The sequence below is a fragment of the Vanellus vanellus genome, assembly GCF_965231255.1.
Source record: "Vanellus vanellus genome assembly, chromosome: 19".
In the NCBI taxonomy this organism is placed as follows: Eukaryota; Metazoa; Chordata; class Aves; order Charadriiformes; family Charadriidae; genus Vanellus; species Vanellus vanellus.
In genome coordinates, this window is record NC_138924.1 from 3485524 (window position 1) to 3510301 (window position 24778).

The 24778-nt window shown below is 41.4% G+C and overlaps 1 protein-coding gene across 1 annotated transcript in view; it reads right to left on the reverse strand.

Moving 5' to 3' along the window:
* Positions 1-260: 260 nt before the first annotated feature.
* Positions 261-24778, reverse strand: part of GTF2I (general transcription factor IIi) — an 81988-nt gene continuing 57470 nt past the window's right edge. Inside the window, exons 17-35 of the mRNA XM_082493249.1 lie at positions 21665-21736; positions 20781-20964; positions 20408-20466; positions 18205-18276; positions 17508-17691; positions 16963-17021; positions 16206-16289; positions 15626-15721; positions 13918-13983; positions 12919-13102; positions 12272-12324; positions 11278-11388; positions 10420-10503; positions 9443-9626; positions 8330-8358; positions 6805-6870; positions 5398-5436; positions 2627-2701; positions 261-787 (exon numbers count right to left, since the gene is read on the reverse strand). Of these exons, the coding sequence (XP_082349375.1) occupies positions 2643-2701; positions 5398-5436; positions 6805-6870; positions 8330-8358; positions 9443-9626; positions 10420-10503; positions 11278-11388; positions 12272-12324; positions 12919-13102; positions 13918-13983; positions 15626-15721; positions 16206-16289; positions 16963-17021; positions 17508-17691; positions 18205-18276; positions 20408-20466; positions 20781-20964; positions 21665-21736 (1685 nt within the window). The 3' untranslated portion in view covers positions 261-787; positions 2627-2642. The remainder of the gene's footprint in view (positions 788-2626; positions 2702-5397; positions 5437-6804; positions 6871-8329; positions 8359-9442; positions 9627-10419; positions 10504-11277; positions 11389-12271; positions 12325-12918; positions 13103-13917; positions 13984-15625; positions 15722-16205; positions 16290-16962; positions 17022-17507; positions 17692-18204; positions 18277-20407; positions 20467-20780; positions 20965-21664; positions 21737-24778) is intronic.

Sequence of the window (24778 nt, forward strand, 5' to 3'; positions counted from 1 at the left end):
GCTTGTAGCATACGTTTCGTAACTAGTTCTAGACAAACGGCAGAGAAGCGCTCTCAGAGGTCCAGGCGAGTTTCGCCTACGCTAGGACTGCAAGACCAGAACCCCCTGTCTATAAACCATGTGATATTCTGATAAAACATGCACTTACTACTTTGAATTAATGGAACAAACTATAACAGGGTTTAATTGAATTTGGTTCCTAAGCCACACACTGAAATACTGACCATTTCACAGTCCATCTCATTAATGCGTACTAACGGTCAAGTGAACCAATTTATCTTTTATTTATGAAAAACATATGAATTGTGATAGATATCAAAGGAAAAATTAGTTCAAATATACAGATAGTATTGTCCAATAAGCCGTTAAAGAACCAAAAATCACCGATTTTGTCCCCCCCTCCCCCCAAAGTAAAACTAACAAACCGAACTACTTGCAGGAATTTTTCTTCATTATAAAAGCTGAGATGCATTCAGGTACGGTGAAATTCAGCTTTGTTGGGAAATGTAGACGGCCTCTGTTAAGTCTCTGTTGATTTTAATCCCTGCCATCTCCCGAGCATTGCTGCATCAAATTTAGTCCTTCTAATATATTCCAAAGTAAAACCAGCCATTCCAAATCTACAGTCATTCTTTGCTTTAAGTCAATTCACAGAACTGCTGAAAAAGTAGACATTTCTATCTAAAAGTACAAAAAGGATTTGTATAGAAGGTACTTCTCTTATACAGTTATATTACACAGCTCAAGACAGTCCCGGCAGGCTCTTCGCAGAACTGGAAGCTTCTGACTAGATAAGAAAAATTACAAAAGTGAGTTAGTTTCATTGCAGCTCTGTATCTTATTATCATCACGAGTAGTTTGCGTTACCTTTTGCAGTTCTCCAGGCCTAGATTCGGAAAGCAGAAGCTGAATATTGCTCTCAATAGATACGAGATTAAATGTGTGCTTGAGTGGTCTCTGTGAGAATTTAGATCAAATATTTGCTTTAGTATAAATTCAGCGGATGGCCTAAAGCATCCCCAAATCCGAACCGCTGCAGCACCAAATTGTGCAGCCATTCTTCAGACAAAATTTCCGTGACCTTCAATGGGCAAGTGAGATGGCTTTTTGTACCTCCCTTGGATAAAGTGCTTCCCACGACAAATCAAAAGTTTTTCTTGAGTTTATCTTCTCCTGCCACGTTCACTTTTACGACAAATATTTCCAAAGCAGACTTCACCGATTTATTAGGATGACTATGGCTGTACTTAAAATTCTCAGGGCACAGTTGGGATGTCGGTATGTCAGCCTCTGCCAGTTTCCACCAAATCATTTTGGGACTTGTCCCTTCAGTCCCCCATCCCGGTGCCGCCAGCAGTCCTTCATGGCCCTGGCTGTGTTTACGCTGCATGGGCAGAGGGCTCCGGCACCAAGGCTCTCCTCTTCCCCAAAAAGCTGGATGGTGCCAGGGGTGAAACCCGGAGGCGCCCCAGCCCCTGCTCTGCGCGAGGGGCAAACCACGCTGTCGCGCTCAGCTGCTCGGGCCAACAGCCAGAGCTCGGTTTTGCCAATTTGTCTGTGCTCTCAGGACTGGAATAGTACACAGACGTTTTTTTCTCCGGGATGAATACTGCGTCTTTTTCTTACTAAGGCTGGACAGGTTACAGCTCCAGTGCGCTAAACAAATGTATCTGACTTTATATCAATCAAATCAAATTGCTCAAGTAGCAAACACTACACAACGAGGAAAATCTCTGCCTTGGAGTATTATCAAAAAACTGAAATGGGAAAAAAATACTAGAGCTGTGATAGCTTAAAATTGCCATTTTCACAGCAGCATAGAATGGTTTAGGTTGGAAGGGACCTTGAAGATCTTCTCGTTCCAACCCCCTGCCCTGGGCAGGGACACCTCCCACCCGAGCAGGGCGCTCTGAATTTCCTCTGCGTGAAGCACAGAGAGTCACAACCGTGTGGTTCAGCCTTTGACAGCTGGTGACGCGACAGCGTCGATAGCGCTGTTCTGCACCTCCACCAAAATGTCAATTTTAGGAATGAGTGAAGCTAAAAACAGTGTAAGAGAAAGATCTGGACATTTTTGCATTGTAAATTAACTAAGCTTTTAATAAAAATTAATGGAAAAGAAAGAAAAACAAACCTTTTAAAGGAAGTTGGTTTGTCATCACAGCTAATAGCGTCCCTCCCAAGCATAGACAATACCACAGTCATCGTGAAGAGCTTTCCTGCCTAATTACAATTTGGAAATACATGGGCTTTACAAGAAATAATAATGCTCTTTCACACGACCATGTCAGAGCTCTTCGTAAACACTAATTCCCTAAGCTTTCATTCCCTCTGCTTCTGAGGTATGTAATTAACACCACCTATTTTTATTCAGAGGCCACATTTTCCTGGACTGACTGTCTCACAAATCTGAACACAGCGCGCTTCACGTTGTATTTGGGTAAGGGAGTGAAAACATCCTACATTTCATAGGTGACAACTGAGACAAATCAACTAATTCACAAGTGAAGGACCGACACCTTCTGGCATTCAGTCCTGTATCTCAGCCCTCTTCTCCCCACCCAAAAATATCAAAATATTATTCCTTAACAGGTGTTGGCTTCAAGAAACACAAAGTTTTTTTTACCAAGTATTGATGAGGTCTACCACGTAGGGTCTGGTTCTTGCTTTATGTGAGAGTTTTCTTCCGTTTCTTTAATATCTGTTGAAAAAGTAGAAATGAATGAAGAAAAAAAGGAAACTTCTCAACCAATTTTGTTGTTATTGTACTTAAAAAGTAAAAAATTATGAAAAGTATTCACTTATCATTTTAAGTTATTAATGATCAGTAAAAATTTATTCAATCTGATTCTGTGGAAATCGACATATTCACTTCAATGTAAAGCAGCCTGAGATCTTGGAGAACTCGAGGTTCTCTAGGAAAATTTCTCTAAGAAATAAACTCGAGGTTCTCTTAAGAAATAAACTCGAGGTCCTCTAAGAAAATAAAATTTCTCTAAGAAATAAAAATTGGTATTAGAAGCGCATGGAACTCTAAAATGCTTTTTGCGTAGCTGAAATACTCACTGGGCAAGAAAGGAACTTAATCCAAAAAGCAACCAACCTATAAGCAGTGAAAAAATGTCGGATATACCCCTGTCTTGGTGTGCATCCCACTCTTCAGTCCTTCTCCCTCCCCTTTGCGGATGCCCAGCCCCGCTCCTTCCTCCAGCCCCCCACGGGACCGGCACGGCGGGGCGCAGCCCTTCCAGCGCCCACCGCCACGTCTGGAGCCCACAGCCTCAAACACAGCAGGCACCACCACTGCTTCACAGTTTTTAAGGCGCTGTCTTCCAAAGCTAGCTAACGACACCTGAACCTACCGGTGCTCAAGCCGTGCCTTCCGGGCTAGGTATTAAATTAACATTCACTGCACAAACTCTTGCTTTCACAGCACTGACTATTTTTATTTTTCTGATTTTTTTTTTTTCCCCATCTGTAGGACTGCTTCTCTTCTCTCCTCCATACCGCCTTTTGCATTATTCTATTTCAATCTGTACAAACAAATTCTGACCCCAGCTAATTTTTCTTCTTCAGTGCACAGTATCACATAGAAAGGCACTATGACACGCTTAAAAAAAAAAAAAAAAAAGATACAGATATTGTATCTTGTTGGCTGAAGCATTCATCATTTTTTGATGTGATTTTTTTTTTCCATTTCCAGGCGACTTCATTACGAAATCTTTGCTTTTTCTTGTTCACAGGGACGCCTGGAGGTAAATCAAAGAAGTCTCGTGCCTGTACAGCACCGCCTATATGACCGAGAGTCTGATTTTGTTCTTTTCATAAACAGAGAATATGATGTTGGAAGGAAATTGGATTTTCACCGAAGTTGTTTGGAAGGTTCGGGACGAGGGTAATTCATCACTACAAAGCCAAGCCATTTCACCGCATGATCATTTTATACCTTCCAACCTAGTCCTGAAGCGATTTTGAGTTCTTTAGCAATTGTGCACCTTTTCTCAAGATCATCCCTCTGGTAACTGGGTCTGAATCCAGTTTTGGATGACAAATTCAAAAACACATTCGTCTTTTTCTTCAGAACCATCACCGTGAAGGCCCATAGCTAGATTTCCTCCACACGGAGGTATTCAGGAACCATCCTCCGCCTCTCTCCTCCACCACCTAACAATTTCAGTGACCCCACTGGTATCACAGAGACATTTGATGTTTCACCTTTCAATAACCGTGAGCTTAAAACCTGCAGCTCAGCTCTGCTGTGACTCTAACCCGTGCTTTGTTTTTCTCTTGAATGTTGCAACGGGATTAATCTGTATTCTGAGAAAGACCTACTCATAACCCTGCGTGAACCCGTAACTGAGCTTGTAACGAGTTGTGGCGACTTGTCTCCGAGTTCAGTGACCTGCCAGGGAAACTGAAGCAATGGAGACTGGAAAGGGCATTTCTCTGGAAAAGGATACAGAAGAACGGGAGCGCTGAGGTTTGCTGCTCTCTCTCGGGGGGGAATCTAAGCAGGATGAGGGAATGAACTCAAGTTGAGAGTTTTAAGATGAGCAACGCTGCCTCTGTCCCAGTGCCGCAGGCTACGTTGCTGTCAAGCTGTTACTGCCGCGTCGGAGAGCCCCTCTCGGGGTTACCCGGCACGAAGGCAGCGCCCCGTCAAACTGCCACAGCACCTCGGATCCCCTGTGGCAGTGGCAGCCACAGGCATCCAAGGGCCACGCTGCCACGCTGGGCTACAGCAGAGGCAGATTTAGTGGACCGGAGCACACAGCAGACACCAGCGACCCACGTCTCGGGTCAGTTCAGTATTCCTGATGCTCCACGGCCACATGCAAAAGCACAGGGGGGAGTAGAAGACCCACAGCCCCTCTGCTCTCACGTACATCAACATCTGAAAAAGATACAGCTCAAGTATATTCTTGGACAACAGGAAAGTTGGATGTTTTTCAGAGCTCAAGTTCTGGAAGAACAACAATACTCCCCCTCCCCAACAGACCCCTGCAGTATATTCAGGCCAATATGGCATTCAAATTTCCGGGTGACGGCAATCATTCACTTGCAGAAATTGTGGAAACTACGGCGCTGAATAACTAGATGCATCACTCAAGATATGAGCAATCGCTCAGAGCCTATATATAGTCATGACTCACCAACCAAGAACAACAATTCATAAAACTCCTTTGTAAAATTATTTGAGTAAGAACTGCTGCAGAGTATTTTTCACATGATGCAGCATGTTATTAATACAGATGAAAAATTTTCCTGGGAACCAATAAAAGCCCCCCCCACCCCCCCTTTTTGTTTTGATCGACCGGCCTCCTTTAAAGAAAGATGCAACTTTGTTCAAAATGACTTAAAAGTATTTGTTGTTAATAACTGAAGACAAACACTTACCTCTTGCAGATACTTCTATTTGGCTTGGCTCAGCTGGCTCTTAAATGAAAAAAATATAGTAAAATGAATATGAGTATAGTTTCAATAATATGAATCAGATAAGTATCTTAGAGAACTCAGGGAAATTAAGTTTTCCCTGAAAAAGTACTTCCTTTTTTCTCTTATGATCAGACACAAATATATTTGAGATAAGTGTGCATAACTTTCTATAGTCTGCAGCAAAATATAAAAAATACCCAAACATTTATTACATTATACTACCTGACACTTTCTCTTCCATGTATGGGTCACTGTGGAGACACATCACCAAGTCCTAGCAGAATATAACGTTCACTTGCACAGAATATACCAAGTTTGGACCAGCTTTACTAAAAACAATTAAATATAAAACTGGATTTCAAAAAGAAGTCACCACTTCTGATTAGTATTGTCATCAACGGCGAGCATGTGTATTTTGGGGGAGAGGGGGGAGGTGCAGAATAGAGGGCAAAAGTACGGCAGAAGTATGTTTTATTTCCATAATGATTTTTCTATTATCTATGCTGACAGATTATAGATGGACAGGTGCTGGGAAAGACATTTAACCTTTTTTAAGATAAGGACAGATAGACTACAGTAAGGTCACTGACCATCAACTGCTGTTCTTCTCCCCTCCCCTGTAAACAGAGGAGCCAGAAGTTTCCTTTATAATTATGTCTATTACACAGTGCCTCCTAAAGAGTTTATCGAACATTTTCCCTTAGTTCCCCAGTTTCTTTGAGTAACAGTTTATTCAGTCAACTGCAAAAGCCTTTCCCGCACTACACCAACTCGGGACACACAGTTTTAAAAGGTCTGTGAACATTTAGAAACTATATTGGGTCAAAAGGAAGTTGCTCAACCACATTTACTTTAGCTACTCGTAGCATAAAGCTAACTTCTCCATTCAGACTAAGACAGGTGATGTGTGTGCAATCGAGACACGGTTTAGCCGGGGTTACAGACCCGCGCAGCGGGCAGAAATTCCACCAAGACCCCATTCGAGGTTCTTGCATGTTACACAGGCAAATCTCACTTGGCTGAACGTCTGTCTGGCGCAGACACACACATAGTTTGAGTTAAGCAGACATCAATAAGTGGATACTGAATTGGCTTTATATATTGCCCCCACTAATCCTTCTTTTCAGCTCGCTCATCATTTGCAGAAACCAAATCAAGCAACACGCCAATGACACAGCTTGAAGGAAGCGATGGCTCTTTCTATTAATTTATTAATATTTAATAGCTATAAAAGTCACTGTCGCACACCATCTGTCAAAATAAAATGGCTCGTCACGAGCAGTGTGTACCCAGGACATGACTACTAATATCATCTGCCAATAAGATCGAGAACTCCATACCCTACCCCTCCGTCACGCTCTGCATCACCTGGTAGTACTGGCGCGGCTGCGGGTGCTGTTGGCGGCGCTTCTGCTTCAGTTTTTTCCATCAGCTCTAAGATTAGACACGATCACTGTTTAACTTCGCAATGAACACGGTCCCAACACGTAACACAAGGGCAATCTTACTTCCTCAATCTGCAAATCCTGAAACTTGTCGCATGAACAGGTTACTAACACTTGTGAGTGAGCTGCAGTTCAGTAATTTTATTACAGAAAAACCACTCCCTGTCTTGCCTGCAACCACCAAAAAATTCCTTGTAAGTTCTCACATGTTCTTCAGAACAAGAATAAAGCATCATACCTACAAAAGCAGTTGGCTCAGAGCCTTTCAATCATTCACCTCGCTATCTATCAATATCAGATCATTTTGATCATAATTAATGGATGCGGATACTGCACAAAACCCACATGTTCAATGACCAATCTGCTTCTCCAGCGCTGGAAGATGATCGGATACCTGTGTTTTCTTATTCAACGTATTGGCTAGCCTCAGTCCCAACACATGCTGACAGGTACGCTGGACAGACAATAGTTTAACAGATCCTTTCATTTCTAATCCAGTTCTCTGGAGATGCTCTTACACATTTATCCAGCTGGAAGGTGCCCTCTTCGAAAGGGATCTCTCTCCCACCCGAGGAGGTGGGCCTCGGACGGGTGAGCAGGCCAGTGTGAGTTACTAGCGCCGGTATCTTCCTGAGAAGACTCGGTACTAGCAGTTCATAGACCTCAGCCCGTTAGCTGGAATACGGTGGTGGCTGGATGCAAACGAACCAACGCTGGGTCGCTGAGGCTCAGGCTGGGCAAGGCCAAGCCACCGACAGGGCATTTGGCCTCTGAATTTCTAATCTGACATCGGCTCAGAAAGCACATGACACAAGGGACACTGTAATGACAGTGTTTGGCGGTTTGTTTTTTCTCTTATATAAAAGATCCAAAAAACCTGGGCGCAATTACTTTAGGCAAGTGAAAATACTGAGACCTTCTCCCCCCCTCCCCCCCCCCCAAACAATTTCATTAGCAAGGCCAAATTGGCCGTGGCACTTCAGGTAATTACACTCTGCCTCTCTAAACTGTTAGAGTTTTCAGCAGAATGCAGAATTTTTCACAGGAACAGGGCTGTGCAGCTACTGGAATGTTCTTGCTTATTAACTGCTACTGTGATGGTTCCAAACCTAAAATGTAGGCACTCCCATGTAAGTCTGCTGCTCAGTCAGGGTCCTAAATCTCTTTGGGACTCTGCAGCTGAAAAATACAAAATCAGTACCTTGCATTTTCATACCAAAGTTAATGCTAATCTTGTACTGTTCTGTAAATTTATCATACTGCTACTGCTCTCAATTTAATTGCACATGCACGTTTAGTCAGGAAATTTTAACGAGACAGACACAGACAAGAGAGTTACACATAGAGCTTAACCGCTGCGGCACCTCTGCCACTCAGCCAAAATGTAGAAAACGAATGTTGGTAAGTTACAAAAACACATTTGCTGCCAGTGTTTCATAAATACTTACGATTATTAATCACAAGTCCTGGAAATGGTCTGTAAAAAAAAAAAAAAAAAAAAAAATTTACTGATTCTACAATATACTGCACGGGCTCTCCCTCCCCAGGCAGCCTCACCTAACGGTTCAAAAGAGAGGTCATGAGAAAAAATGAACAGAGAGTCAAACAAACCAGAAGGAACTGCCATAGCAGCTCTTGGGCACCGTGCTTTGTTTGCTGGCATCCTGAAAAGTAACACAGAAAGATCTAAATCTTTTCCTCGGTCACAGCTAATTAGCTAGGGAGTCATCTCTTCTTCAGAGCTCAATTAAACAAGATGTATCAAGCAAAAGTCCTTCCGGTTAGAACTCTTCATGATCAAGGGGAGAGAATTCAGACCCCTTAGTAAAATATATTTAAGAAATTTGTCTCTTTTTAAAGAGAAGATAAATTTTTTAGACTCCTGTGAAGCAATCTGTGATTTGAGAAGTTACATAAACTGATAAGATTTTTATTTTCAATTCCTGAAGTCCTTCTGAGCATGATTCCAAAGTTTCACCTATCTGCTTCAGGCATACAAATACACTTTGTATGTACGTGTGTGTATATGTGCCTATGCAAACATACACATACAAATAAAATTCATTTATACTGTAATTAAATATATTGTATTCTTATGTACTGTAGATAAACTCATTTTGTAGGAAAAACGAGCAAAGAGCTTACTTGAACTCAAGAATTTTAGCACAACTGAAATACTTAAAAAATACTAATACTACTACAAACATACTATTTACTCTCAAGAGCCACCAAGCTCTGGACCTGTCTCTAAGCTTGATCTGATAAGTGGGAGAGCACGGCCCACAACACTTTAGGACCCTCTACAGCCAGCCTGCTGTAAGACACAGCATTACTAATATGCCCTTTGTCACGCTAAATTGGACAGATCCTCCAAAGAGTTACCATCTCCATTCACGCTAAGAACATCTGGCCTTCATTTGACTTGACATACCGTTTCCAAAAGAGCCAACATCTTCCACTAAAGGTGCACTGCAACTTCCATTCTTTCGAGTCTCAACTTATTCAAGCTACAGGGCTGTCCTCACAACATCTGTGCAATCTAATCGATGGCAACTACATACCGAATGACAGTAAATTTGATAAACTCTGCCGATTCCAAAATCTTCCTCATCGAGCTGATTTCCAGATAACTGGGGGCTTTAAACGCCACGCCGGGAGGCATCCCATCCACCACCACGCAGCCAGGGTTGATTGTGATTTTTCTGTATGGGACTTTCACAGGAAAATTCATACCAATGGCTTCACCTAGACGACAGAGGTCATCTTTACTTTCAAGTCTACATGTTTATGATTACATGGAAGAAGGAGACCGCAAATGAGAAGAAACTAAATGCAAACCCAAGCTTTCTATCAGATCTGAAACTATGAAAATCCACTCGACAATTAAACCATTAGTTTTAGATGTTTTGGGTTGCACTCATGAACGTTACCAGAGTGTTAGTTACAACTCTGATAGCTCGCCATATAAAGAGCCCCGATTCTGTTTCACTAAAAACATGCGGAACAAGGTATCTAAGGAAATCGCTATATGAAGGAAAAGAAAGCATTTCCTGCAACGCGCATGAAAAGCAATTGAACACAGCACCAGCGAAGGACTTTCAGCTAAAGAAAATCAGGTCGTTATTGCTGTACAATGCAATTACAAAGTAAAAATAAAGAAAACTATATATACACAGCAAAAAGGTTAAGTTGCGTTTTAAGAATTACTCTAGTCCCAAGTATTCAGAGGTCAGGACTAAGACGAATCGTGGTTTGCCAGCAAAATAAATATTTTATCCATGTTTACACAGAAAGAAACAGGAAGGGGGAAACAAAGCAGTCTACACTCGTGGGATTTCTTGTTTAAAACACCGAACAACCTACATCACTTATGAAAGATTTCTTTTGAAGTCAAAGCACAACGTTCATATACAATTCTCAAACATGTTCATTTTAATGATCCCACGTATCATCCACTGTGATGATTCGGTAACTTCAATACAAACAATATTAATTGCATTCAACACCTATGTAAAAATGGGGAGTAAGAAGCAATTACCAAATTTCCGGCTAAAAAGATCATTTACTTGCTCTCTCAATTGTCTTGCCTTTTCTACTTTTGACAGTCGCTCACTTTCATCATCTGGAAGAAATTGTTAGAATAGCGTCAGAATTAAACAGATCACCCTGCAAGCTTGTTTATCATTGCACGTTTACTCAAAGTAGGTATACCCGAGTGCTTCGAAACGGCACTGTCTTTGTTCCCAGTTTTAGCTGTAACACCATATTGTACAAATACACAAAAATAGATGGTTGTTAAGAAATCTGTAAGAAGCTTCAAAGTATTTACATGACCAACATTAGATTTACTATCTAGAGACGATTTTGCAAACTTATCCTAAAATCGTAAATTGTATTTTATTTTCAGTACACGTAATGGTGGGGAAAGGTAAAAGCATAGGGACATTCCATAGATGGCCGTCGCATGCGACGTTCCCACAGTTTCTAATGAATGTAATGTGTGCCTAAGAAAGCAGTAATCAGTGTTGTTTAAGACAAAGCAGGCAACTCTGCATAGTTATTCAATTCAGTCCACGTCCCGATCTCTTCAAGTTGCCAAGAAAGATGCAAATCACTATTTAATTTAGCACATGAGAAAAAAAGGGAAAAATAGGGATATTTCTTAACTACGGGCTGGGCCAAGAATATTCTAGAGATGTCATTGAATAGATATTCATGAAAGTTAGGAAACATTTAACATCTCGGGAAAACCAGAATGCTAATGATGCTCTTTGTTGACTATACTTAGATTTCAGTGAACCAGCCTGACTGTAGGGAAAAACTTCATCCGACTAAACAAATGTCACAAAGAACATAGGCGTAAGAAGTATGAGGTGAAACCAGACGGTACACTCACCTGGTATAGTGACTTGGATGATGTTAAGATCTTCAACACCTGCAGCTGTATTCACCACGGTGTTTGTCGTGGTGCTTGCCGTATTGGCTATATTAGATGAATTATTTTTTCCTGAAAGTAAGAGAATGAATTTAAAAAAATATTTGTAGAGAGCCCAAAATCTTGAATATCCTCTGTAAAGAAAATATAACAGATATTTGTAAAGTTTTCAAAGCGGACCCAGTTCCATATTCAAAACGGGAGCAGCTTCGAATGGGACATACTTATTGACGGTACACACTGCTCTGTCTTCCCAACCCAAGAGGACAAAGAGCTAGACTAAAGATCATGGCAATCTTTACCTAGCTGGTTTTCTTAGTATTAAGAAAAGGCAAAAAAGAGTATGTGGAGCATGTATTTTGGCATTTTTATTAACAGATAAATCATAGCACTCGCAGTTAATTCAGTAACACCTACTGATCCATGTGTGCATTCACAGAAGAATCCCCTTACGGTTATACTTGTGAGCCACAGTGTCCAGTGGCACAAACTAGCATAGTTCAAGTAACTCAGCAGAGTTTTGCCAACCCATAGTCGCAGATAATAACATGACTCAAAACGTTTAATCCCTGACACAATTTGCTACCGGCTATCTGCGCTCCTATCTGTGGAGCACTTGTCATGTAGATGACCTACGTATTAGGAACAAATAATTTATCTCGAGATGTGAATTACTTCTGTAAATCACACATGACTTGTTACATTTTGATTAAAAGTAGTAAAGAACTTATTAGAGGCACGATTATTGTGAATAACTTAAAAAATGTAATAATCCCTTGCTAAAGCTGTATTTAAACTGGGACTGGTAAGTGCTTTTCCCATCTTAAAAAGAAACAGACCAACCACAACGTAGAATGGTTCTTTCAGGAATTTGTTAACACCGCAGCTCTCCTGATTTGTATTTAATCCTTGAAAGAGACCGTTATCTAGAATGTTAAGCAGTTGCAAAACTCACTTTGGGGGCTTATAGCAGAACTTTCCTTGACAGCTGCCTCAAACATCTCAGGCCTGCAAACAGAGTGAACATTTCATGTACAATCATAAAATTACATTCATCAACGTTAAAGAAAATGCAATTTTCTAATATTAATTTGTTAAAGACAGGAACGAAGCGATATCCTCTCAGCCAAACAGCCAGCCAAGCATGCAATGGCTGAGAGGCTCCACAACTTCTCTTGCCCCTGTTTCTACACTGGCACATGGGTATCTAAACCTATTCTAGACAAGAAAAATAAATTCTTACAACCCCGAATATATAAATCTCCACTTCTCAGCTCTTCCTACGCTGCCGGCAAGTTTTATGAGTAACCCACAAGTGGTCCAGGCAGTAGGAACTAAACCAGTGATGCGATAACTGAAACGGGCAAAGAAATCTGGACTTGCTCTTCTCCCCAAAACAGGTTGTGAGTGTCTTTCAGAACAAAGAGTTTCTTGTACCTTGCTCGGCCTCTACAAGAGCTTTCTGACCATCTCCTCATTTACTGAAAATATTCTAGCGCATATTCTATAGAGTAATTTAGCAACTAGGCAACACAATTTTATTTTTTGGTCTATGTTTCAATTCTCATAGAGTAGATTATCAAAGATATACGGAATCCTTACTTTTTAATAATGAATTTTATCTTAGATTTGTTTCTCAGGATCTTCTCTAATCTTGGAATTCCAAAAGTAGAAGGTCGGCGGAATGGCACCCCGTCGGGTAGTCCTTCCACATAGAAAACCTCTGGGAAGGATTCAAACAATGCAAACGGCACCTTCACTGGTTTAGTCAGCCCCAGCGCTTCCCCTGAAATGCAACAGAGCGAATAAGCTGCCAGCTAGATAACTGATGTGCACGTAAGAAGGAAACCCTCAGGTATCACCGGTATACAATAGTTGGCACGTACATACTAGACTGGTGGAACCAGCAGGCTTGGCCTTTTTCGGCGACAGCTCTGAGTAGGCAGGAAGAAAATTAACACAGCCTCAAAAGATAACTCATTCTGTTGCAGTAAAACTGATCATAATTTGCAGTCGCAGATGAATAATGCGCAGCCAGCTCATGCCACTGGCTTGGTCTGCATACAAGACTATCCTGTTTGTACTCCACTTTGTTACAGGCAGTGTATTCTGTCCCTGCCTCTGCTAGAGAATAGCACCGAGGTGACATTAGTGTTCTTGTTCCAAAAACTGTGCTCAGAAGAGTAGTGAGAAGTCACTACTTCCAAAAGTCATTAGCTTCCGAACAGCCTGCACTAGGAAGTGCTGGGATACGATGGAGCACGTTTCTCCAGATACCATTCATAACTTATCGACTCGTTCCCATCCCATTCATAAGCAGAGTGAAGAAAACTTAAAAAGATGTGCCAGGATGCGGAGTCACTGTGTCTCTGGGTCATTAAAGGAGGAGTAACCCGACCACAACTTCTCCATTTCCAAACCCAAATAAAGTGTGACATAGAGTTGCAAGAAACATACAGAAGAATGAACTCAAATAAGACGTCGCCTAAAGTACACAAGGATTGCAGGACCTTTGGAATAAACATGTGAACGTATCTATCGTATGTCTAACTGCACGTTCGTAAGAAAGAAGTACCAATAAAAAAGAATCAGTAAACTTACCACATTTTTCATTAAAAAGATTTTCAACTTTCTGCTTCAAGTCAGTAATTTTGGCATTCCACGCCTCTGCCAGGAAGAAATTGGAAGAATTAAATCAACACGCACACAATGAATCAGTCCTTGAAGAATATTTTAATAAATGTTTAATAAATTATTACGCGTGATAACCGATTTACTATGACAGTAAAATGTGCACAATGGCTTTCATTCTGCAAACAGCACTGAAACGTTCAGCTGCAGTCCAAACCTATGCCCCCATCAATCCTCCTTTTCCTAGCGCTTTGAAAGATACTGCTACTAGATAAAGCAAGGGTGATTGAAATTGAAATTAATCCAAGAGCGATGCAAATTTACGATATCAGGCAAGATAAAATTTACTGATCTGAACCAGCACTCAAAACAGTGGCCAGAAGTTCTTCACACGTTCAGTGAGCGAGCCCCAAGACGCATGCCTCTCTCCTGCGAGCTATAAGCTCTATCCTAATTTCAGCTTCAGCGGGTAAGATTAAACATCCACCTAGCTGAGCATTTTGTTTCTGAAAGCCATCAGCAGCAGTTCCTAAACCGGTTTACTTGTGGCTGCAGTCAAGTGGTCTGTTGCTGGTCTACAAAGCTAAAAACCCAGTTGAAAGTTTAAAAAAGTTGCAGAGTGAAGCTTAAAAAAAGCCTATGTCTAACAATAACAAGCAAGTCCAAGAACACTGTACACAACTGCGAATACAAATACTGCCCGTGCCGAAAGGAGCAGTCGTGCCAAATCAGTATTTTATATTCATTCTAAACTGGCTCAGTAGGATTAAAGAATTCCTTCGTTTCATGTTTTATGACCACATGGCTGAAAAGAAAGCACGGGAGACAAACACAACAAAGCAAATAACAGCAAACTCCTATAAAAAGATAAGCAAATAATCTCAGAATGTAAGGGTGCCGCAAAAAAGGTTTCCTGAGACTTGGGAACCGCTTACAGTTATTCTGAATACAGTCATTCACCTCCCTTGACTACGAGGAATTTATCTGGGTTGCAAATTTGACCCTGCGTTCAATACAAAGATTCCCGTGCCGGAGCAGTGCACCGACAGCCCTGGGTCCTCCATGGTTAAAAAGCTCCGACCCAATGCTCACGAACACAACTACACGGCTTCCAGTCCTGTCTGGCTTTTCCTTTACCGATTTTCCAGAACTGGAGAGGTCTATAATGGTGATCTCGCAAGACCAGCTCCGACAGATCACACCTTACTAATATCAGTTCAGATCCTCCCTAGTTCCTACACGCCACTCGGGTATCTCTGCCCAGCGGTGCTCAGGATTTCAACTCTGTGGAGCACTTATTAACCTCGTGCACAGTATCGGACCTCAGCGGGGTTTATGCGCTCTGGCGGTACCGCGCACCAGACAAGTCCTTCGAGGGTCTGCAGCACTGTGAAATAACGGCAGCAAAAGTCTGAAGGGACTGATTTCGAACCCAAGTTAACGAGATCTAATGGACCTGAGCTGCATTTGTACAGCGTTCTCCACACATCATCCGGGATGTCTCCGACGCAGATTATTCTACATGATGAAGAACTGAATGTACATGAAAACAAGTACTTCAGTCATCTGCTAACTGTAGAATAAAACAGGAACTCAAAATATCTCTGATATGTAATCATCAGAATTTTCAATACCGAGATTAATAGAATGCACGTGTGCTAATTCCCACAATATTTACCAAAAGAAAACTCTCTTCCTCGTGGCTTGAAACTCATATTGGAGCCATTGGTTTGAGAATTAGTTCGAACACCTGTTGTTTGCGGTTTATTAGGACCTGTAAAAAGACATGACATATATACATGCAGAGAGCAGAAGCAAGCCATCATACAAAATAACACCATATCAAAATTTATTACTAGAGAAAACTTAACTTCTGAATCAAAAGTAGAACAAAAAAACCCTTTAAGAAGTTCTTCTAGGGTTGTATTTAAGCATTCGATACTACTGCTCACATCTGTCATTTCTCTGCCCAGGACTACCTCAGTTCCCACCTATCTGCTTGGACTAAAAGTCCCAAGCAAGCTGTCAAACACCAACATTTTACAGAATCATCACCTGCACAGAATCCAATATTATTCAGAAACAAAAAATAAAACTGTTTCTATATAGAAGTGTATCTGAAATCAACCTGAGTTCGGTACACAAGCTGCACGTATAAGTTAATTACGGGCTATGAAAACTGAGAAGAGCAGAAGAAAACATCAGAAGACTAAAACAGAAGAACGTCAGAAGAATATTTAATGGTATTTCTTCCATACCTTCTTCAACAGTAACTTCAATCTCTGGAACCTTTGAATTGCCTGCAGGACTTTGTGACCTTTTTGAACTCTTTGGACTCATTGCTGGAAGTCAACATAATACAAGCTGTAACGCACAAACCCTCCGTAAGGTATATCCTGCACAGCTCATGGAAAGAACCAGCTGTGTTCTGAAAATTCCCGCAGACTGAATCACTTGCGTCTCTGCTAAGTACAGTCTGCTTCGTAAAAGCTCAACAATACAGTGACGCTCACAGCCTTCAAAAGCAGGTTTAGTACTCTTGAACCAGACAGGTATCACACCTCAATTTTCACTCCACTAATTCAGAACAGAAGACTTTGCTGTTTCTGGGTGTGAGGAACAGCTTTGGTACTTTTTATTATTTAAATAACAAAATCCTTAACTTAAGGATTAAGACAATTAAAAGACTTTCTTTTTTTATTCTTAAGAAACGTCATTGATGTTTATTTCAGTTCACAGCTATAAGTTAAATATGTTTTAGGCCATTAATAGAAAAATAAGAGTTGTAGAAGTTGGGCAAATTCCATTTTCTGTATTGGAATAGTCTTAAGTAAATAAAAAGTAGAGAAATTTATGTTTTGAGTAACTTTTTCAAATAATAGCAGACCTGGGGGCTACTTAAGCTAGCTCATCTTAAGTACTGCCTTTTGTCTGCAACACCTGTATTTTTCAACCACAAAGATCTCTCAGCCCGCTAAGGGAGCAGAAAGCAACAGATAACACTTAATCATTTACCTTTAGTGTTTATTTTACCAGCCAGTCCTGGAGGCAAATAGGAAGTGACAAGCTCAGGCCTAAAGGATGAACAGAATACAATCCAATCGATTACACATGGAAGACGAAATACAGCCAAATGTTACAAGTTTCTTGGAACTCAGCTGAGTTCAAATTCACACAACATCAGCTCTCTATAACAAAATTCTTCTAGAAGCATGGGTGACTCTCCGTCTACTGCAACCACAAAAAATTAGAAAACAAACTACATTTTCTACTCTAATTTTCTTCCAGGTTTATTTCAAGGAAAAAAATAAAGAAAAAAAAGCTGCCAGGTACAAAGTGATTTTTCCCCCTAGATCCTTGATGCATGAAACACACAATTTCTACATCTGTTTAAATTTAATAAGGAAAGTATATCCTTTTATCAGATAAAACGTATGTGCAAAATGTTCTTCCCATTTCATGGAAACAGGATTTAAGTAGCATTTAAAATCTAAAGTTGCTGGGAAGAAAATCACATAACTTCAAAATCAAGAGTGGAAATAAATGAACTACAAACATACTTTTTAACAACAAATTTGATTTTTCCACTCCCTCGGACAATTCTTTCAAGGCGTGGAATTCCAAACCACGTGGGACTCCGGAAGGGGATTCCTTCTGGCAAGCCCTCGACGTACAAGTACTCAGGGTTCGATTCAAATACAGGATAGGGAACTTTCACTGCCTCTGAAAGCCCCAGAGCTTGGGCTGGGAAAAAAAAAAAAAAAAAAAAAAAAGATTTAATGATAGTTTACACACTCAAACGGGTGGTATTTTCTCTCAAGTGATTTTAAGCAGCTTGGCTTACAAAAGCTCTGCTACTCAGAGATCATAAAAAAAGCCCAAGAGAAATATTTAAATAGATTTTCTATTATTTTCTGTAGAGTAATTGCAAATGGCGACTTCGTCTGTCTTGTTACAGATAACATCCAAGACTGCGATGCCTAATATTTTTTTCTGAGAACTCTTTTTATCCAAAAGCTTTTTGTGCACATATCCTCTGTCACGCAACTGGAAAACCTCTGGCCTAGCATGTCGTTCTGAAGTCATTTACGTCAGGGCAGACTCAGTAAAAAGTAGGTGAGAGGAGTCAACGTTTCCCCATCTGACCTAGAACATTTCTGAGGTTTACATAAGTACGTTAAAATTTAAAATTCTTTTTACAGACGTGTTTCAAAACACAGCAGCATTATAAAACAGTTCATTTAACATGTAACTTACCAAACTTTGTGTTAAAGATTTCTTCTACTTGCTTTCTTAGCTTTGTGATCCTGACGTTCCAATCTTCTTTGACTGAAAACCAGAAATGGATATATGTCAGAGTACTACCTAGTTCTAGATAAAGAGATACATTCAAACACCTTTTTTTTTTTTTTTTTCCCTGACACAAGAACTTGTAAACTATCAAGACAATCACATCTGGGTGATGTACGGTACACGTGATTCCCTCTACACACTGGAAAATCTGTTTAAATGTAGTTACAATTTCAAACGTTGCCCCAAGTGGGAGAACTTGTTCTTCAGAGCCTTTAGACCCAGGAAAGAATTATTCTAGTGGCTCTTACCAAGCTGGAATTAATTAATCATAGTGCATAAGAATAACAGTCTTTAGAACAGAAGATGGGGATGTAAAGAGTGCTTTGCTAAACATTTTGATTAGCGTAAAAAATAATCTTCAATCTTCTTCTCTGTTACAAATAAAAGTAAATTATAGGAGTGCTAGCCAGAGCAGACAATTGGTAGCTTAGGTGGAGCAGAAAGCAAAGGACACCAGCAGCAATAAAAAACACTACTTTTTTGACAAACAACATAATTCATTACTTTTCATCATAACCCACAAATAACAATTAACTGTTACTGCGCTAATGCCATTCAGAGTTATGGAAAGCACGCATGAAGGAAACTAGGCAGAAACATTTTGTTTCCAAATAGTATTTTTGACTAACAAATTACCTGACCTTCTTTATTTCCAGCTTCTTATACTGTCAAGGCAGGATGCATTCGTATTTTTTGCAGCCCGGCCTACTTATTTGATAGACTTCACAGGTATTTAACACCTGCACCTGTGTCTATACTTACAGGCAGGCTGTAGCCTCACTAGCAAAGGAATCAGACTGACTATTTAAAAAAATTTACATGTCATTTGCAGGCTATCTGTTGAGAGCACCAGATTATTACTTTGCAACAGAATGATACATTGCTTAAAAAAAGAGAGTTTGCTAATATCCTTTAGCAAGACAAAGTACGGCGCCTGCAGTAAGAAGATGCTCAGCCTTTGCCTGGGAAAACGGTTTTCACTGGGCTCTACGGGCAAGAGAACCTTTGCCGCGTTTGCCTGTGACACCAAACCCTGGGCCCTGGTAAACTTTGTGGGCACTGATAATACCGGACTCACCTATAAGTCAGTGAAAAATATAACCGGTACAAAAAAGAAATGTCATTCCGAAGATTCAAACAGTGTGAGTTTTAAGAACCACGGCCACTGCACATCAGTTCTTTCAGAAAGAGCATTTTATTAGCTGGGGTTTTTTACTTTATCAGTGGCACCTGCTGATATTCCTTTATGGCCAAATCGTCAGTTATGCTGTCAAATTTGACAACAATCAGGGTTTTGGCAACAGAACAAACCCATCAACACTGCCTTTTCCTTCTGCTCCACAATGAACACAGCCTTTTCTACTGAGCTACGCTCTGGCTGAGTATGAGCCTTTTCCCAAAATCCACATGCAATCCACAACACGTTGTGATGACGTAAGCTGACTACTGATTACATGATTATTAAATCACATTCTTCCCTGTTTTTTCTGCAGAGAGCTCAACACAATGATTTCCTGAAGCTGTAATTTGTTTATCCAGTGAAATGTGGAATCCCCAGCGTGGGGAAAAAAAACCTAGCGAGCCCTGGGTCCGGGTCTGCATTATTATTACCAGTGGATTCACACTCTGGATCGCACACTTGTGTAGCAAGAAAGCATCAAACACCAGTTCAGAGCATTCCATTGTCTCAGGAAATTAAAAAAAATAAATCTGGATTCTTTTCCTGTGTTAAAGGCACTTCATGCTTCCAAGAAGTCATTACAATTCCTTATCAACAGAGGCCTGAAAAGAGCCCAACAAAGTCAGCTGAGAAACACTCAGGGGCTCTGGAGCTTTGGTTCTGGCCGGGATAGTAACTCCAGTTCTCCCGGGCTGCGAGGGTGATCCAGTCTCTTATTCAAAGCCAGTTGGACTGCACCACAGGCCAGACAGCCGCCCACGTTCATCACCAATTTATTCTTTTCAGACCTCCCAAAGAGCATGTCAGCACACTCATCACACAAGGGTTACTTCTTGAAAAATGTTGTGTTGATCCAAATTCGTGTCCCCAGCGAGCCCTTCCCTTCCCTTCCCACCCCTTCCCACCTGGAGACAGCGCCTCTCTTACCTGGTGTGTTCGAGCGGGGCTGAATAACTTGGGTTGACGTGAGAGTTAGCAGCTCCGGTCTGCAACCAGAAAGAGAATTAACAACCCTTTCTTGACACAAATTAAATACTACACACTTACGACACAAATTGAGAAGCTTGGATTTTTCTATCCTCTACTTCATACTCGTGAAAACGCTACAAAGATCTTTTGGAAGACTCGTCTGGATTGCAAATACCCACTTTATAACGCAAAATATTTAATCGGCGTATTTGGTAACTAGAGAGCACATGCTTCATGACTTAATGAAACCAAGTGCTTGATTACACCGACAGTGTGTGTTTGGCCTCTTTCTTAAAAACAAACACCCCCCCCAAACCCCCACGACACTTACCTTTTGATTACAAATTTTATTCTGTTGCCCACTTGAATTATTTTTTCAAGGCGAGGGATCCCGTACCAGGAGGGACTCCTAAAGGGGATGTTCTCTGGCAGCCCTTCCACATAGAGGTCAGTAGGATGAGCCTCAAACGTCTGGTACGGAACAGCTTTCGGCTCGGTGCTCCCCAGGGCCTCGGCTGTTAGAACAAAACGCATCCAGAAAGCCGGACGGTTTGGCCATCAGCCTTTATTAAACGCCAGCTAAGCTACCAAAGCTTCGGGGAGCTGCAATCATGACCTTTGGACCTGGGACAAGGCAGGACATCTAAACCCAACAGATTCAAAGTCTCAGCACATCAAACCCATAAAAATTTACCATATGGCATCACGTTGCTACTGAGCAGTCCCAATGCGAGACTGAAGATCACCGGGCTCCTCACTGGGGCATAATACAGTGGGTTTATGCAAAGTTTTTAATCTATTATGGAGCATCATGCAACATTTTATTCTAGCTCTTGTGAAGTTGACTATTTTTTTATATTGGAGAGAACGTAAAAATCCACCCAGAAACGTTCTAATACTAATCTTAATGATACTGCAATGGAAATAAATAAGTAAATGGTTGTTTTATTCAGCATCAAAGGAAAAATAAAAGGAATTGCGAGCCATTAGAAGAGCTGTACATATAAGATTTATAATTTTTTTTTAACTATGAATTTACCTTGTTGTATAAGCAGTACGGTAATACAGTCTTTTTCACTCAACTATCAGGATTTTAAATATTTGAAAAGACTGATCAAAGGACTCATTCATGTAGATGTTCAAAGGAAATAACAAAAGCAACCTTCAAGAAATGCAAAACCATAAAAGGAAAGAAAATAATAGCACTGTACTCACCAAATTTTTTACAGAAGAGTTGATCTACCATCTTTCTCAGTTTGGTGATTCTGGCATACCACTCCTCTTTCACTGTATTTGAGAGAGAAACAGAACAAAGACAACATTCCCTAATTATTTTGGTTATATTTTCAGTTATTCAGTTTACAGCAGGCATAAGCACCCTGCATTCTCAGGTAACCCAGAAAATACTATGCGGAAGAAGTCTGGATGCAACTCGGAACTAGGAAAATTATGTACATAAAAAATGACAGAATATTAAAACTGTACAAAAATCCACTGAACTGCTGACATCGCTCTTGCTACAAAATACACACACTGTATCGGCATGAAGAACCGCAACACCTTATCATTGGCCTCCGCTCTGCAGGTGCCATTTGGAGATGGGATTAGTTTTTTGCTAGTTTCATTTTCTACAAAGTGATCTTGATCTTCTGTGCAGAATTTGGGATAAAAACTTGCTTTCAGGGAATTTTCCCTAAGCGCTGACAACCCCAAAGCAGCTTTTACAGTGGGCGCACAGAGCGGTTTGCTCCTCGCTGTATATTCATGTTGGCTTTCCAGCATCCATTTCTCCCCCTGTTCCTGGACAATGCTTTATGAATGGTGATTAATAACTACAGCAAATGACTCTAGGGATTTTGTCGTCATTCTTGAGATGACGAGCAGTTTAGTTCCAACCCTCCAAAATATTTCCTTGACACTACCTAAGATGTGAGTTACGTCATAATTTAGACACAGAACCCAACATGGGGCAGCTATGTTGAGCCGCATATCCTGGTCAATAAAACAAGATTAAATACAGTTTTTCCATCATTTTATCACTTGAGCTTCTTTGCTTATTGGCTGATACACACGCGACTTTGGAGTCCACCAGACAAAGTTTTGCACCTGAAGATAGCCATGAGCTCGACTTCTGCTCCTCCAGCAGAACAGAGCACAACGGTGACGTTAGTGCTGTCACATTTGGTAGCAGGAACAGTAACAGCTCTTGTTTCTGTTTTGTCCTCTGCACTCGTCATTTGGGACGGTGACCGCCCCCCCCTGCTCCCAGCCCCTGGTTAATAGGGTCAGCGTAACTAGCGCCATTTTGTAAGGCAAGCAGCCATGCTCTGCCTAAGCGGGTCACGTACTTGTTCCCTCTCCCTTCACTCTCAGGCCCTGAAGGTCCTCTGAACCAAGCAGACAAACCAAACGGATTCCTTCTTCCCCACCCTACCGGCCTCAAGGTTCCTGGGCGCCAGGCCGATCAGTCCCTTCCTCACCAGCACTGAAGATGCCAGGCACCCGGCCGGCCCGGTCTGGGGGCGTCCCCGGCACGGGACAGGGAAGCGTAACCGCACACGGGGCACTGTCTACAAAATCGAGCAGTTACGACTCACTCCTAAGGGGGAACCTGGATGGAAGCTGCTGCCAGACAGTGAGACCTGTGCCCCTCCATGGCCAGGGATGCTTTCACCGTCCTCTCCTTCCTCCAAGGATTGAGTGACTCATCTTCCCGTCATCATTTTTGAGTCTAAGTTCTGATTGTTCTATTAATACAGCAAGCCATGTATTAAGATCTGACCTGATCTGCAGAGGGTCTAGGTGATTAGAAACCACAGGTTAAGTTGTATTATAAATCCTGTATTCTGCTACTTAAAAATTGTGCTACATGGATTCTTCTAGAAATCCCGTGCCATTCTAGTTTGCCTTGGAGCCAGTATCGGTCTTCTCAGGGCTTCGGGGCCGAGGCCATTTCATAAAACCTTCCTGACCAGCTTGATTCCCACAGGAATGCAAATACAAATCATCTTTCTACTGCCAGTCAAAATGCAACTTCTGTGCCTGTCCCATTCCCCTCCTGCTGGGGACACAAGCTCGCACGGGCTATGGGGAGAGCGGGACTGTGGACGCGGAGTGGCAAGCGGCTGAGAGCAGCGGCTGGTGCTACATAGCTCGCTCTCTCCTGACACGGCAGCAGACATGAGGGGGATCAGAGGAGCCTCGAGTGGCGCCAGGGTGAGGTTATTAGGAAAAAGTTCTTCACAGAAAGGGTTACCGAGCATGGCAACAGGCCGCCCAGGGGAGTGGTGGAGGCCCCATCCCTGCAGGTATTTAAAAGATGTGTAGATGTGGTGCTGAGGGACGTGGTTTAGTGGTAACTTGGCAGTGTTGGGTCAACGGTTGGACTTGGTGATCTTAAAGGTCTCTTCCCACCTAAACGATTCTATGATTCTATGAGACGATGAGCTACCGCGAAATGAGGAATCCAGACAGGGAGAAAAGAAAAAGGAGGGAAAGGAGGGTCAGACAGCTGCTGTCTTCTGAGCTGCGCTCCCTGAGACATTATCAACAGCTTGCACAGACGTTCTCTTCTCTCAGAAATAACGCAGAGGCCACACGTGAATATACCATCATTACGAATTAGTGAAGACAAGCAACAGAAAGTGGCTGTTCTTAACACTGTGCCATCAAAATGGATTATCACTAGTTTTTTTAGCTACAGGGGCTTTACAGGATATGTAATGTACCTGCTTTGTCTTCATAATCAGTATAACCATATTAAATATGACAAAAACAACAGAGAAAAGGGCTAATTTAAAAACCCACATAAGAGTACAGTTAAGTTGAAGACTCAGTCATTAGCCTACCTACTATTTTTGTAGTCAAATTTGGTGCTCGAAGGAACAGTAGGTTATTAAGACTCAAGACACTAGGTTAATTTATATTGCAGGAAAAGTTTCATTTCTACACACATGTTAAAGCAATATCCTTATGACATAATTTCTTTGCTTAATTTAGATCCTTAATGTTCACTTTAAGTACAGTCTTTGATGTATTTTTTACAACAGAAGACCGAGTATATAATAGAACGCAATGGTGCTGCAGTAGTGCAGATACGACCATTTCCATGCTTGTGTCCCTGTCTGAACTAAGAATTTCTCTGGTATTACTAAAATTTCACAATTCAACCAGGCTGAGGTTGCCAGTTAGCATTTTGGGGTCGGGAGGAATTTGTTTGCTACTATTGGTTCAGGCATACAAGCCTTCAGCACCTGGCTTAATTGGACAATTAAAAAAAATGCCCCGAAGCCCAAGAGACACTAGAATAAAACCGAAGAGATAAACCAA